Source organism: Neodiprion fabricii, chromosome 3 (assembly GCF_021155785.1).
Source record: "Neodiprion fabricii isolate iyNeoFabr1 chromosome 3, iyNeoFabr1.1, whole genome shotgun sequence".
Taxonomy (NCBI): domain Eukaryota; kingdom Metazoa; phylum Arthropoda; class Insecta; order Hymenoptera; family Diprionidae; genus Neodiprion; species Neodiprion fabricii.
Window position 1 is genome coordinate 1,319,159 of NC_060241.1, and position 17,427 is coordinate 1,336,585.

A 17,427-nucleotide genomic window follows, 5' to 3' on the forward strand; every position below is an offset into this window, starting at 1 on the left:
GCACGTCGTACGTACATACTGGGGTGATTCGTTTTTTAACTTTTCTCTTCTTCTTGAGGTGCGACTCGAAAAATTGGTGCCAAATATTGAAAAAAAAAAATTGTCGCAAGACCTGGAGGAGGTAGCAAAATACTTAGAGATCCCTGCTGATTGTTGTAATATTTTTTATTTATTTTTACGTCCATTTTTGAGTGGCACCTAGATAACAAAAAAAGCTAAAAAATGATTCATCCGAATACGTGTACGATTGAAATTTGAGGATAGTTTTAAGATATTGATATCTTAAAAACATTGCAAAATCCTTCACCGCAGGTATGAACCTCGTACAGTTCGGAAATGTCCAATCCTTGTCACGACAATGTTTCGATCTTCCCGGATTCGCCTTCCTTAAAAAATTGCTCGTCGTCGATTTGCGCGAAGGAGGCGTTGGACCCGGTGGACGACGTCATCGTTGATCCCCCGAAGGAACCAAACGCCGTTCGTAAATTACGAAAACCAGCAAAAAGCGAATCTCCGATAACGAAAACTCGAAAACGACCCCATTCCAGGTACAGGAAACCCTGACGGCGCTTCGACGGGACTACGGAAGGGTTTTTGCCGCTCTGAAAAAGCACCAGACCACCGCGCTAGAAGCTCTGACATTGAAACTACGACTCGGGGAGGACGAGGCGGAGTCCCGGACCCCGAGGGCGTTCGAGGTCCTCCGAAACGACCGGGAATCGCTCCGGGCGACGATCGAAGGCCTGAACCAGACGCTCCTTGACCAGCGGATAAGGGTCGCCGAGCTTAGAGAGGCCAACAAGAGGTACAGGAGAGAGAGGGTCCAGCTCAGAAATGATCTCGACGCCCACATGGCAGAGGTCAATTACCTCACGAGGATGTCCGCTGCCTCGTCATGCGCTGGTGGTGGAGATCCTCTGGTCGTCAGGAAGATCGCAAAACTCGAGGAAAGGAATCGCGAACTTTTGGCCAGGTGCCACAAGCTGCGCTTGAAGCTCTTAGCCGTCTCGAAGAGGGGAAAAACTCCTCGCAGGATATCGACGACCATTCGTCCCAGGGTGATCAAGCTCATCTCCATACCGCGGAACGCATCCGTTTTCAAAAAGGATGCAGCGTCTTCACCTCCCAGGCTTTCAAACCTCTCGTCAAACTCCTGTCGGGTACTCGTCAGTATCGAGCCCGCCAAAATGGATTACGATGGTTCTGCAGATCGTTTCGAACCGCGTTTGGTACTCAGTAGAGAATTGATCGATGCTATTCGGGAGTGGAATCGAGTCTTTCTAACGTCCGAATCGAACAGTTTAGGGAGTTTAACGAGGAGGAAAATACTTCGTTCGAAATTTCGCGAAGAAATTAAGAAGGTGGCGAGTGTGAGGCGGACTTTCATCGGTACAGATCCCGTTCTTATCGATAGGATTGAGTTTGAGGTTAGGTTTCATCTACAGCTGAGCAATGATTCGAATCGGGGGCTGAGGGTTAGGGATGGAAAATCTCGAGGTTGTACTAGGAAGGAATGCTTCACGCAAACTTCGTCGAAGGGTTATCGGGTGTTCGACGAGGAAGTTAGGGATCAGAGTCGGAAATTATCATTTTTGAAAAAAGGAATCGACGCCAACGTCTCGTGTTTGAAAAACGGCGGTAATACCCGTTTTTCATCATCGTCCTATTGTTCGTACGATAATAATAATAATTGTCCCCGTCGTCGTAGCGTAAGGTTCGATCCTGAGGTCAGATGCTTCCGCGTCGATGACATCGACTCGAAAATATCTTGCGCTAAACGTACGAAGTTTATTCAAGGTGCTCGCGATCTTTTTCACACTTACACGATCAGCCTAAGAGCCTGCAGCGATATTATAGACGAGGAAATTGTAAAAAGCGACGAAACCGTGAAACCAACGAAAATTTCGTCGTCTAATCACTTTCCGGAAAATCAACAATTTTACTCCCTGTTAACAGGCACTGTGTACAATTGTTTCGAATGATTCATGAAATGTAATAATAAATATGTTCATCTTATATGATCGTTGTTCTCATCTTGTTTGTTTACTTACTTTTTCATAGGATACTGTGTGAGGGGATAAATGAAAGACAATAATTATTACACAATGATTTTGTCGTGATCTCGTTCACTGGCTGAGGCGTTTATTTTTATTGTTATTTAATTTAATTTTTTTTTTTTTTTATACATATATAATATATTTATTTATTCATTTCACCCATTTACTTTTCCTTTCGCTTCGTTTTTTTTAAATGCAATTCACTCTCCTTCATCTTCCCCTCTTCTTATTTTCTTCTTTTTGTTTAATACAATGAGTAGTTTTTTTTTTTTTTTTTTTTTGTTCTCTTCTCTTCTTCGCTTTGGGCTGAATTCTTTCAATCAGTTGGGTGATACGGTATTATTTTTTGTTCGTGGATTTATTTTCATCGTCATTCGCCGATACTCGTTTCATAGCCATGACGCATGGGCTAATCATACGCTTCACCGAACAGTTTAATCATCGTGCTTAACATATAATTAGTCCAATTTGATTCAATTTTCTTTACCTTCGCGCAGTATACATATGATTTTTGCATAAAGTTTTTTTTTTTTTTTTCTCAGAATCTTTTCTGCTCCGCAGTTATACCTTTTACAGTTGTCACTTCCATCTATCTATAATTCTTTCGCTCGTTTCATTACATTATTATACTTTTATTCTGTATAATAATTTATTTCATATATATAATATATACGCATTATTATATTATGTATAAGGTAATAATATAAACCGACAGGATATTTCACAATAATAATGCAATGACGATTTCTCATATAATAAGAATTTTCAATTATTATAATTATTGTTAATCTTAGGTTTCTTTTTTTTTTTTTTTTTTTTCATCTTTTTCGTCGCCACACTTCTTTCTCTCCTTATCAGAATTTCGTTCAATTTTCTGGCACCTTTTTTTTTTTAATTTTTTTTTTTTTTTTTCTTCAGAGTTAGTATAATACACTGATCAATTCAGGGTGTGTACGGTTATGTATGGCCGTGTACATATATGTGTATTTACATATATACCTATACGTATATGTATAGTACACACATATATAGGTACGTTGCATTGTGGCATTATTGATAGTAAAATATACACATAATTCACTTATATATACATATATAAATTATATATAATTTTTATGTTGATGATTTGTCAAAATTCTTATTCAACATCATCAGCATTATTGTTAATATTATTATTACTATCATCACCGATAACTATTTCCTCTCTTTTTCTGATTCTTTTTTCGAACAACAACAACCATAATAATAATAATAATAATAATAATAATAATAATAATAATAATAATAATAATAATAATAATAATAATACGTGTACATAATAATGCCGATCGGAACATCCAACAGTTGAAGAATTAGTTAATTTATACTTAGCATAATTTAGGGTAGGATAGGTCAGGGCAGGTTAGGATAGTTCAGGTTAAGTCAGGCATTTACACGTAGGTAGTCGATGCAATGTGTGAATATTACTTAGGTACATCGTAACAGGATATCTCCGATCGCGGGAGAGAAGACGCATGCTTTTTATGATACTTGACAAATCCTTAGATTATTATTGTTATTCTTTTTTTTTTTGTCCATTCGTCATAAGCAGTTTCGCCTGCGGGAAATTTGTTTTTGTGGTTTTCTGTTTCGGTATTGGTTTTTGGTTTTGTTTTGCTTTGCTTTGCTTTTTTCAATTTCATTTCATTCTTCATCACCAAATCGCTGCACATAATTACAGGCATAGTAATTGTTTCGGTTAAACGCGATTCGTCGTTCATATTGTATAATCGAACCTGGAGTTATTTATTTATTTATTTATTTATTTTATATATTTATTTATTCATTATTCTTTTTTTTTCTACTACCTTTTTTCCTCTATCTTGTAGTTATACATTTATCGATACATCATATCATTGTTACACGCAGGTGTGATGAGAGTAAGAACGATGCCTAACAAATTATAATATGTATGTATATTGGGTATAATTAATTCATATACATACTTGTAGGTATATTGTACATGAATTGTGTTATTAGCAGACGAAATTTATTATATACAATGTACATCATCATCATCATCATCATCATCTATGAGATTAAAAATTCTATCCAATAAATAGTGCACACAACACGCACATATTTTATTACGTGAAATTAATTATTCTTGTTTCATATAATAATAATGATATAAATCATATGATATTTATACTGAGAAAAATACCCGCCACCCGAAATCATTCGTGAAAACGTTTAATTCGCGAGAGGGAAATGTTTTTACTTTTCATTACTTTTCTAGAATCCAGAAAACAGGTTTTTGAATTAAAGTCGGACCGTAGATCTCTGTCCGATAAACTGCCGCGACGATCTCGGCTTCCGATCGATGAAAAAATTTGAAACTTACAGAAATTATTTGAACCTTACGTTCTACCGGAAATGAATCGATTCTCAATGTTTAACCGACAAACAGACACGTTTTCTAAACAAACGATTATCTTTTTCTCAGACTATATTTTTATTTGAAAAAAGATTTATAAAATTTTTGTTTTTCAGAAATGTTTTTCTTTCTTGTCCTTCATTCGAAATTTTATCATTTGTCTGCCAAGTCCTATCAGTTTCAGATATTTCACTCGGTCGTTTTCAAGATTATCGCGGAAGTTTGTCGGACAGACCGACAGACTCTAATCCATTTTCACGACAATGAAATGTATCGCAAAGAAAGCGTTTTTATCCGGCTTGTTTTTCTTGCTTCGCAAAAAGAAATTTCGCTGTTTTTAAGATAGGTTCTTAAACATCACAAACGAAAAAAAGATTTTTACTTTCCAAGGTTTTCACGGGTCTTATTATTGAAAAATTTCACGATCAACCTTTCTCCGATTTAGCGTGGAATGTCCCGTACACGTACGTATACGGTATCTATGTATTTGTATGTATCATCTGACTTATACCGCGTCGGTAATATATTTATTAACGAATGAACAAAGAAATTTGATCGATAAAGAGAATGAAAGAAAGAAGGGTAAATGCACGGTCGCGACTATGACATGCGTACAATTTTCACCGCACATGTTACATATCCCGCGAGATCGATACGCTGAAAGACGAAAAGAAATGAAAAAATGCAGACCCACACCGATTTGTAAACGGGCGTCGGATTTCTCCGCGTGACATGGAATTTCCGGCCACTCGTGTTACACTCGTTGCGCGATACGTTGTTCCTCAAAGGTAAAAGAAGGATTCCCTCCCTCCCTCCCTCCCTCCCTCTCGCGCCCTTATCGCCACATTTTTTTTCTTCCGGTATTCTCTCGTCATCCCCGACTCACGCTGCGTGCGTGCGTGTTTGCGGTGTATTGGTATACGATACACGTGTCGTGAGGGAGATGAACGCGAGATGTCGGAGGGTGGCTGTCGTAGGAAAGGAAAAGGAAAGAGGAGGGTGTAGGTTAAGTGGGTAGACATGCGGATACACGTATAGTACGTACGCGTGTATACACTCTGTCTGTATATCTATAGGGTGTTATATCGCATACGTACGCACGTATATTCGTGGCAAAATAAATATAATTTTTGCGTGGCTCTAAGAATAGAACCTCCTCCCACGCCGCGTATTTGTATGGACGCCGCACGACGTGCGTCTCTCTCTCTCGAGTTAGGGTATGCATACATCGATCCGATTTCGAACGCTTGCGACAAGCAGGAAAAAGGTAATGACAAGCAGGGAGAAGAAAAATAAAAAAACAAGAAAATAAAGTATAAAATATATAAAACAAAAAATTTGAAAACATGCGTGACAGAGAGTGAATAGTTGATTCTCCACCGATACGCTGCTCGAATTAATTAACAAGTTCTTCCTGTACAATGCATGCGTGATCATTTATTATTGAAGAAAATTGTAAAAATTTTTTTTTGCCGCTTATGCGTAACGACCGTTTGTGTTGTTGTAATATTGGATTGAAACAGGTATTTGTCATTTTGTTATTACGTGTATACATTGCTACGATCGATCCTTCTAATGTAATCGGCGATTATTGGTTTTTTATGCTCACATCACTTTTTTTTTGTTTTTGTCATTTTTCTCGTTAAACCGATATTTCGATGCGAAATTTATTGTATCATGGAAATTGAGAGAAGATGGAAAAGCGTTTCTTTCGATACAGATAATTTATTGAGCTGAACGTGTAGTGATAATGATAAGAATAGTAAAAATAATGACAACAATAATTTTGTTTGACAGGATAACCGCACTGCTGCAGCAGAGGATATATATTTAAACGTATATATGCATACTACGGTGTTTATTTGGGGGCAGGAACGGCGTTTCGCAGATATATATTTTACAGGTACCACAAAGCGTGTACCAGCGGCTAGATAACTTACTCATTTACAATTTCGTCACTCGCCGTTGGATAGATAATTTCAAGCAAATAAGACGAGCTCTTTCGAACTCGACGGTCTTATTTTTATACAACAATGTAATACATTTGATGCAATATCGAACCTTTGAGTTAAATCGGTGTACATACATACATGCGTATATGTATTTGTGTGTGTGTGTGTGTGTGTGTGTCGACTGTCGGTTTTTTCATATCAATATTGCCCTGCTCGGAATTTTCGTATAGTGTTGTAATTTGGTAATTATAATCGGAGTGATTGAAATACATATTATATACACATGTTTGTATTCTCACGGGAAAAACAATGATAATAACAGCATATCCGAAGAGACGGAGAGAATAAAAAGAAGAAGAAATTAATAAAATGACGACGATTCAAATTTTATTATCGTTATGATTTGTCTTCTCTCAACTAAAGAAAAATAAAGAATCAATCGATGTGCACGAGTTGCGAAATATTTGACACTGACTGTTCAGTCCCGTTGCGCATGGAATTACGGTGTGTGAATGTGAATTACGGTATTCTACATTATAATGCGCAGAGAAACGAAGCAACGATTCGATGAAATGGAGTAATAGAGACTTACAACAGACAGACAGACAGACGCGTTATTATACGGGTTGTAATTAATTCGCGTAGATGGGGATATAGGTGTAGGCGTATGTATAGGTGGACGTAATTTGTCGGTGCCGAAAGTCTAGACGCTCGATTTTTGGAATATGAGGCTTTTGCGGGTGAAATGAAAATCCGAGGAAATTTGGTACGAGGTCTCGAGGGTCGAGAGATCAGCTGGAAGGATCAAGCAAAGTCACGCGCAAGACGAACGCGATTATATATCTTTCTGTCTCTCTCCCGTCTCTCCATTTCTAGCCAAGCATAGGTAAGGTGTGCGTACGCAATTAGCCGTGAAAATCAAATCTCTATGAATATCCGAATTATACGCACTTAGCTGTAGCGTGCAAATTCAATGTGAAACGAAAAAATTGTCCATGCTTGGTAAATTGGGAATGAAAAAGAAATTCGAAATCGCGCAATTTTCAAATTCTTTGAAGCACTATATAACGTGAAAGGTTCTCAATCGCTTTAGGAATCGTCACGATCACGTGTTTCAGTCAAATATTAATTCGGAGGTTTAGTTTTACGTTAGAGAAATATGCGCCTACTCGTACCGTTGCGAATACATCGAGTTTCGTTATTGTAATACAATTATGTAAAAACCGAGGGGGCTAATCAATCGTCGATTTTGACGCACGTCTAATTTTAAGCGAATTGAAATGTTTTCAAGAGGTTTCGCACGAGTTCAAAGATTTCAAAGGATTTCAGATCATGCAAGCTTTGAAATAATTTCACGGGACTTGAGGACTCGAAAGGATTTCGAATAACTTCCAAATATTTTACAGATTTCACAAAATTTAAAATAGTTTGACGATATTTGAAAGATACGAAAAGATTCACAGAGAGACGTGAACGTAATATTTCACAATCGATCGACCCCTCGATAAAAACCGCAACATCCTTACGATCATCGAGTCTTTCGACTCGATTCCGCGATCCTCGACACTCACCGGATAACTCGAGTCTCATCAACGTACGCCGCAGTGTCTGTAGAGTGGAGAACCGGCAGCGATCCATGGTGCCGATGGCAATCGGCGGATCGCAAATTTGGAGTATCGAATTTTGACGAAACATTCGATGGACGGAATCGAGGAATCGATTACGTCCAATCGTACAAGGACGATTATATTCGCGAAACAGTTATCGTCGACGAATAAATTTTTTTTTCAATTTGCCCGAGGAGTTTCGGACCCGGGTGGCTCAGGATGGACGGAACTAATTGGCTCGCCCATCGCCCGGACCGCAACCCCTTTTTGGCCGTGTTATAACGCTAATTTACCGAGCCGCGCGTGCTGATTAATTTTGCGAACTCCAAGGAACGACGCCTCGCCTTCGGCCCAGCCTCCTGGACCAGCTGGCCCTTCGTTCTCCCCGAAACAGACACTCTTTGCCTCTTTTCTAGTCTCAAACTCGTCTGAATAATTCCGAAACTGTTTTGACAGGAACGTCGTAATTGTTACAAATGTTGGCTGTTTTCTTTTCGTTTCTTTTCTTTTCTTTTTTTTTTGTTTTTTTTTTTTTTTTTTGTTTTCTTTGTTCGCCATTTTTCCTCTCCTTGAAGATCGATCAAATTTTTTTTCACTCTCTTTTCCAAATCCTTATCGTCAGTGACACTACCGGCAAAAATCTCCGAGACCAACAGTTGCGAATACCTACGTACGTTACGTTGTGTGTAAGATGTACGGTGAGATAACGGTAAATCAAAAATTTGTTAAAAACACGAATAAATGATTTGTTTTCAAATAATGTATACGCGATGAAAGAGGGGAAAAAAAGCGAGATCGAGGCGAGGTTGGTACAATTAATCAATTCCTCTTACTTCTAAACCGATGGAAACAAAAAGAAACGGACAATAATAATGAACAAACAAATACTACAGCTCTCGAATTCACGTTGTGAGTACGAAAATAAAAAAAAATAAAAAAACACGAAAAGAAAAGAAAAATAAAATCCCGGTGCATGGACATCATTTTTCACTTCCCATAAAAAACGAGCTTTCCATTAAATCAAGAACAGCCCGGATCTGATGGGTTGCGAAAAATGAGCACTCTCTCTTTCTCTTTTTTTTTTTCTCGTTTTTGTTCTCTCGTCCCCTCTTTCTCACCGATTTATGCATTCACGTATTTCCATTCTCCTGCCGCTTCTCTTCTGAATAAAAAATACTGAATATATATACGTGTAAAAAGAAATTATTAAAATCCGGAACACGCGTCGAACCTGCGGTAATATTTCGTTCGTCCGGTTAGGATAATTTTGTGCTTTGAAGTAAAAAACTTGTACCTGCGGGTACGTACTCAATATTCATCGACGTGAAAAATTGGGGGAAAACAGGCTCGGTATAATTTCACAAAATTTCTCAACTGTTGGCCTCGGATTTGCTGGGACGACGACGTGCGACTGTATAATTACAGCTCTAATATACATTACATATATATATATGGTATATAAACAAACGACTCGTTATATGTATGTACGTATAATAATATAATATGTATAGCATCTAATTGTAAGCGCACACAAACTTATATTATATAGGCATAGAATATGGATATATATATAGGTAATATATATACATATACATATATATATATATATTTGTACGTATATAATAATAATTGTTCATTATTATAATAGACCAACCTATAATAGCCATTTATCGATCAATTTTTTTTTTTCCTTTTTTTTTTTTTTGTCAGGCAATTTTTCAACTTTTTGTCTATTTTTTTTTTTTTTTTCTTTTCTTCGCCAGGCGCCATTCGTCGTCACAAGTGTCACGGATCGATTATCCGTTGACTACTTCACATCAATATCCATTCGATAATCCATCTACGTTATTATGATTCATCTCTTTCGTCGGATCGCGCTGTAAGGATTTTTCAAGATTTTATCTCGAGTAATAAGATTTTCACATTCCTTCGTTTTCTGATTTTTTCATCTATTATTCAGTGTGCGTTTGATTTGTATTTTATTGTTAGACATATTAACAACGGTACAAAACAAATTGTTGTCGTAATGCTGCAGCAGTGATTGTATTTTCATAAAATATCTTCATACAACATATTTTGTTAGTTGGTAAAATTCGTAAATCTTTCATCTCGAGCGTGATTGTATGAATAAAATAAAAGTACAATAATAATTTTATCCCCTTGTGTTATACACACGCGGAAGTAAATTTTGTGAAAAGGCAATCGATCAATTCAACTGCACATAACACGGGATCGTAAAATTTTACACAATATAGTCATTCCTTCTACATCTTATCCATACACGTGTTATATGTATCCATGCATGTAATATCGGAGTTGTATAAATAATACCGGGACTGTGAAATTAAGGCTTGTGATGTGGAAAGATTGAAGAAACGCATTAATTAATAAACGAATGAATTCGATATTTGTATGATGTATTAAATATCGGGAAAATTTAATGCAACGATAACAATGACGGTAACAAAAATAACAATAAATAGACTTATTATAGATACATACAAATTTTAATCATATCACAAGTAATTAATTAATCTTCGTATTAACCGAAAAGACTATACGACGTATCAGGAATTATTAACGTGCATGTATAGAGATGCATAAATACATACTGTACATACACATGTGCGTGTATGCAGTGAAAATAGTAATAATCACGATCACGACCATTAATAACAACAACAACAACAACAACAGCAACAGTAATAATAATAATAATAATAATAATAATAATAATAATAATGACAACAACAACAATAGTAATAATAATATTAACAACAACGGTGAAAGAGTGTCAGTCGCGGTGATGCCTTATACCTATGTTATAACGAGGTTCCATATAAATTACAAGAAATAAACTTGATTTTACATTTGAATAGTTGAACGAAAGAAGTAAAGAGAAAGAGAAAAAAAATAACTTAGTAGAAGAAAAAAACTATCATTAAGGGATAAAAATTCGTTGAGAGAAAACATCTGTCAATTATTTACATGCAGTTTTATATTATATATTATTATAATCAAAGACGACGAGGACGACGAGTGGATAAAGTTACTTTTTATATTAGGCCGAGTTTGCAGGCTACAAGTTACGAGTTCATCGGACGAGGCGTACATTTGTATAATCTTCATGTTTACGGATCTATACGTATACAGAGTGAATTCCTGACGACCGCACGGTCCGTCGTCCGCTAAAATTTTATCGCGCACGCGCTGCAATCCGAGAGTATCTCAATGTTCGCCAGGGTGACCAACCGTCGTGAAAGTAAACGTGTCACCGGCGTTTGTGCGATCAATTGACATCGGTCGAAGTTTTCGAGGCCACGGACAGTTGGTAGCCCTGGCAAACAGTTACTCTGTGACTCGACGCGCGTGCGCGTTAAATTTCAGCAAACGACGGAGCGTGCGGTCGTTAAGAATTCACTTTCTATTGGTGTGAATCTGGAGGTTGGGAAAGGGGTAACGAATCAAGTGTCATTGGCTTGTTTAATGATCGATCGTAAGAATATCAAACACGCGTACAACATTAATTGTATCACGTACGTATCGTGGCGAGCCTGGAATGTTATAAGCTGTAATATGCGTTATTGTGAAAACTATTGTTCGCAATATAGAAATAGGCGTCTGGGGTCCATGCGTGTTTTAATCGCAGTCAGGATTTTCTCGCAGATACCCCGATAAAAATATCAACGTAAAGTATCTTTATGTGACGATTTTAAATCTCGTATTATTATTATCATTATTATTATATAACATTATCGCGATACGTACAATAACTACAACAAGAACAACAACAACAACAACAACAATAATAATAGTAATGATCATGATAACAACCACAACAATAGTAATGATAATAAGACTAGTAATAATAGTAATCATAATCATAATCAAAATAATGATGGTAATAATACTCGTCTACGTTATACCATTTATGCGATAATAATTATGTAAGTATAGTATATGGTATATAATATGTCAGATACGTTGCGAGTGACTTGTGAATAACAACAACAACAGCATTAACAACAACAACAACAACAACAACAACGACGACGACGACGACGACGACGACGACGATAACAACCACATCAATAATAATACTAATAATAATAATAATAATATTAGTAATGGTAATAATTGCAATGGAAAAAATACGAACCTAAGTGACAAATGACGGTAAATTATAAGCAATTGTATAAATGGTTGTTTATCAGTAACGCAAAATTAAATCCAATGATATTATGGTCGTATGCCAATGTCTTTCTACTTCCTACGTGCACGTCTGCGGTACGAATTATTATTATTGTACACGCTCGCGATATCTTTGCAAATTTTATTCAATCCTTGGAAATAGTTATCACGTGTTACATTTATTTTCTCGAGTCGGTGCATTTTATTTAGGTACGTTTCGTTATTTCGCCGATTCCGTGGGAATGCCCGATAAAAAATACAATTTCACCTTTATAAATATTACATTTATTACATGTAACGGTATACATACATGCGAGCGACGATGTATATTTATATATATACTTATATATACATACATATATGTATATATATATGGGGCATTCCACGTCAATTCGACCTGGGTTTTACCCAAAAACCCCAGGCCGAATTGACGTGGAATGCCCCATGTATATTTACGATGCAATATTATATTATACAAGAACAACGAGATCGATATGAGAACTACAACAAGAACAGGAAGAGCAACAACAACAATATTGTAACAACAATTTTTTTTTTCTCAAGTTTTCTTGTTCTTATTTGATTTTCTCTCGAAAGGAAACGCAAAAATTATCTGCGGATAATATTTTGTTATTATTATTATTATTATTATTATTATTATTATTATTATTATTATATTTATTGATATTATATAGGTTATCATAAATCATTATATATTTATATACATCGTCACCGGCGAATACTTAATACATGTATATTATATGTAATAAATGATGAATGCGATTATCGTTTTTATGATCAGCTATCATAGGCATACTGAATTTACAATTTGCGATTAATAATTCGTTAACGAATGCAATGTAATTCCTACAACGCATTTTCCGATTTCAAACATAATATATAGTTTCAAATTTACAACCGCAACTTGTATCGCGTACGCGTGTATTTATGATTTTGCACATGCGATCTTTCCGATCGTTCGACGATTCGATGCCGTGATGATTATTGCGGAAAGAGCGAGATAATGAAAAGTGAGAACAGAACTAAAGAAGCGGAAAAATAAAAAAGGGAGAAAACGCAACAACAACCAGGCATCTTAATTTATAATTAATCAATTAATCCGACATCAATCAGTCTGTGAAGTCAAATTCCTCTAGAAACTTCGGCCCCTGTATGGTTGTAGAAATTCATTCAAAACTCGGTGTTCCCATATTCGTGAATTTTCTTCTTCTCGTATAATGCAAACGCGCATCTATCATCTCTTGTGGTTATTTTAATCAACATCTGCATGCAGAATCGGATGTGCGGAAAGTTGATGATGTATGCGGTGAATTTCATTCGAACCCATCCAACGTCCGACCCTCACTATTTTTGCTTGAGTTCAAAAAGTTTTCCGCAATTGTCGCTACTCTGAATTTTTTCACCTTTTTTATTCAACTGGTTAATTATTTATGAATGTTGAGGGTTATTTTGGAAAGGATCTTGCTGAAGAGTCACAAAAAATTCTCAGAAGCTACGTTTTCTTTTCCAAACTTCCGAAGATCCGACCCATGATGGGACGATTCTTTTCTATTTTGTTTGCAGCACTATTAATTTTTTCTATCGACTGAAACGTTGTTTAAACGGTCTGAATATTCTCAAAAAATTCACCAAACTCTTATGTCTCACTTGGAATATTTTCAGACCGGTTTCACTATGAAGTTGATGAAAAAAGTTGAATGCACCAAAAAAAAAAAATAGGCAAAAATCCATCCACGGTTGAATCGATTCAGAAATGTTTTGAGTGAAAAATCGAAGTCTTGAGAATCTTTCGGGAATTGCCGGACCGTTCGAACAATATTTTTGATGACCAAGAAAAATTGAAAGTGTGGGAAAAAATAGACAAAAAAAAAATCGAAATAGGAAACACGGCTTACGAAAATTTTTTTCAGAATCTTAAAAAAGGTCCCCTTCGAAATCACTTCAAACATTTACAAATAATTGAAGGATTGAATAAAAAATGTGAAAAATTTCAGGGCACTGATTCGAAATTGGGACAATCGTAGAAAAAATTTTGAGAAAAACCAGAAATGTCGAGGGTCAGACACTCGTCGGTTTCGCATGGAATTCTCCATACGTTGATTGGATACCGGCGCTAGACTCTAACGAGCCTCTTCGCGATACCCACGTATTATTTATTATACAATATCCATTAAAATACCACACCTTATTAAATACAAGCCGTGAATTGCCAATTATTATTATACATTCATGGTAAAAGGTTGTCAGAGACAATTTAATTGAGGAGAAACGTAACAGAAATAACAAAATTAACTATTCGTTTCATATTTTACGTCTCGTATTATTATGAATGTTGTTGTTGTTGTTGTTGTTGTTGTGTGTTGTTTGCCGGTTATAGTCATTACAGAGTATAGTACAGCGCAGGTATAATGCAAAGTAAAGTTTTGTTCTGTCTTCTGTTACTTTTATCGCTTCCTTTCTTTCCTCAAATCTAATTGGATAGATATTATAGGTATATATGTTGTGTAGGCAGGTCCGACAACATAATTAATCACATAGTCGATAATTCACGCCGCATACGTATGGGAATTTTTTTTTTTTTTTTTTACTCGCGACACAATTACAAATTTTCAATTCGTCCGCAAATTCTATACGGCAAAATATTCTTCAATCTTCTCTTTGCGGCCGAATTAAGTCTTTTCTATTTTGCATTCATTACCGTATCTGTAATAACCATTTACCGTCTCAATTTGTTTCATATTAGTTATACGTATGTTCCTTCGTAGTTTTGATTTTTTTTTTTTTTCAGGATCGCAGTTTCGTACTTTATGTACTATATGCGTGTACGTGCCATATTTATAAGCAGACTTGGTTCGTCGTACGTATCGCGCATTTTATAAAGTTTATTCACCTTTTTCTTGCGCAATGAAACTCAGTGTTTTTTTTTTCTACTTTGCCCGCTCTCTTTCTCTCTCTCAAGCTCAGCAATTTTACGTCATCGTTGTTCACAGCTTACAGTATGCGAAACCTGATAGCGATTGACATTAACGAGGTTTTATTGTAAATAATAGCAGGTACTGGATTGTGATTGCCGGTAAAGAATTCGTAATGCTGCGAAGACTTTCGTAGTCTCATAGAAAGCTGCCTCGGAAGCTTTTTTAGATTGAGGAATGTAACGAAATGGGGGACGGGGGGTGATTGATGTACTTTGTATATAATAAAAATAATGATAATAATAATAATTGTATATCATACATAACTGATTTGATTTTGTCACTTTCATCGACTTTTGTGTTCGGTGTATTTTTTTCATTTTTGCTATTGTCGTCGTGATCGTGATTGTTTTTTCTTCTGTTTTTTTTTTTTTTTTTTTCATTTTTCACCTTCTCAGTTTCTTTGGCTGGTTTAAGGTATTTTTTTTCTGTTCCTTCTCTCGTTTGCCTGTTTTCTGTTTCAATTCGTTATGTCCACCACCAGAGCCTCGGTTCGCTTTTTAATAGACGTATAAATTTTTTGAGAATTTTTTTTCTTTTTGTTTTTTTTTTGTTTTTTTTTTTTACTTCCGTTTACAATAGTTTACATACTTAAAAATATAGTATATAATAGCTTGTGGTAGGTACGTTTTTGATAAAACCTTTACAAAGTGATAGTAAATAAGTCTACAGGTACAATATAGGAGAAGGAAAGAAATTGATAAATAAATAATGGAGCAAACAAATTCAATAAACAAATGGATAAATAATAGCGGTGATAATTGGAGCAATTCAGATATCTTTGCACGTGAGCGTTTTTTTTTTTTTTTTTTTTTCCCCCTCTTGTACACATATATACTTATGCAATTGTACATATGTATATAAAAACGCACCGATCGGCTGCACGGTATAATAAATATTGTATCATCTTGTATACCTAAATAATTTGGCCGCGGCTCTTTGGTATAATAATTTATATAGGTAATTAATTATATATAACGTATATAAGGTATATGAAGGGGGGGAGGGGGAGGGGGAGGAGGTGGCGAAGGGAGGGGGTGAAAAGGGAGAAAATTTTAGATACAAGGCTTTTATTGTAATAAAAGAGAGGGCAAAGGAAGGAAGGGAGGAAGGAGAAGAGAAGGAGAAAGGAGAAAGGTGAAAGAAGAATGGAACATTTGTTCTTCTCTCTTGTTATTTTGTTGTCTTTTCTTTTCTTTTTTTTTTTTTTTTTCTTTCAAGACATCTCTATATATATATACGTATATACATATGTGTATATATGTATGTATATATTTGTGTTTATTCATTTATATATGTATGTATATATATATATATATATATCTATGCAACGAGCGAATGATTTGTCAGATTTACCACACGTTTCTTCTTCCTCTTCTTCCCGCTTCTGTTCTGTCCTGTTTTTTATTTATCTTCTTTGAATTTCATTTTTCCTTGATTCCGGTACGGATCTTCATTCTTTTTTTTTCCATCTTTTATTCTTCTTCCTCGCTTGTTGTTGTTGCTGTTGTTTTTTTTTTTTTTTTGTAATTTTTTTCTTTTTTTTTTACTCTCCAGGACCGTTGGACGATGTTCTTGCAGGCGGTTGTCGTCGTATGTATAATATATGCGTATGTATGTCATTATATATAGGCATGCATGTGCATCTTTATTAGCGTCCTCTTGCCCATCGCAGCAACGCGTCCGCCAAAACGTCGAGATGCGCTTTCGTCTGGAACGAAAATAACAAAGAATATAACGGTCAATTTCAATATTAGAAATATCATCTGTCAAGAATTTCTCACGGTGTTATTTTATCTTATATATCGTGTAATTCTTATTCTTACAACTATTATCATGCGCCCGTCGATCCGCACTACCTGTAATACCTAATACTTGTATCAACGTCGCCGAGTGATAACATTGGCGTAATTTTATTGAAATTTCAGTAATAGTCGAAGTACGTAACGAGCCGAAATACGGCTCTGCTACATCATATTATCCGCGACAAAATGAACGGTTACGAATAGATTCCTCCTGGCGTTGTTGAACGTATCATCCGTACCCCGTACGTCTTACAGAATTTTCTTTTCAGGTGGAAATAACGCAAGATTTCAGTGGCACATGAAGCTTCCGAGTTAAATTGATTTCAATCGCTTCGTGTAATTTAACTCCACTTTCTTTAATATCAAAATAATATTATCAGTTGAAACAAATTTCTGTCATTCAACT

General features: G+C 35.7%; 1 protein-coding gene across 1 annotated transcript in view; it reads right to left on the reverse strand.

The window, feature by feature from the left end:
- Nucleotides 1-16,711: 16,711 nt before the first annotated feature.
- The window catches only part of LOC124177874, a 55,248-nt gene continuing 54,532 nt past the window's right edge, over nt 16,712-17,427 (reverse strand). Inside the window, exon 3 of the mRNA XM_046560775.1 lies at nt 16,712-16,927. Coding sequence (XP_046416731.1) covers nt 16,868-16,927 — 60 coding nt within the window. The 3' untranslated portion in view covers nt 16,712-16,867. The remainder of the gene's footprint in view (nt 16,928-17,427) is intronic.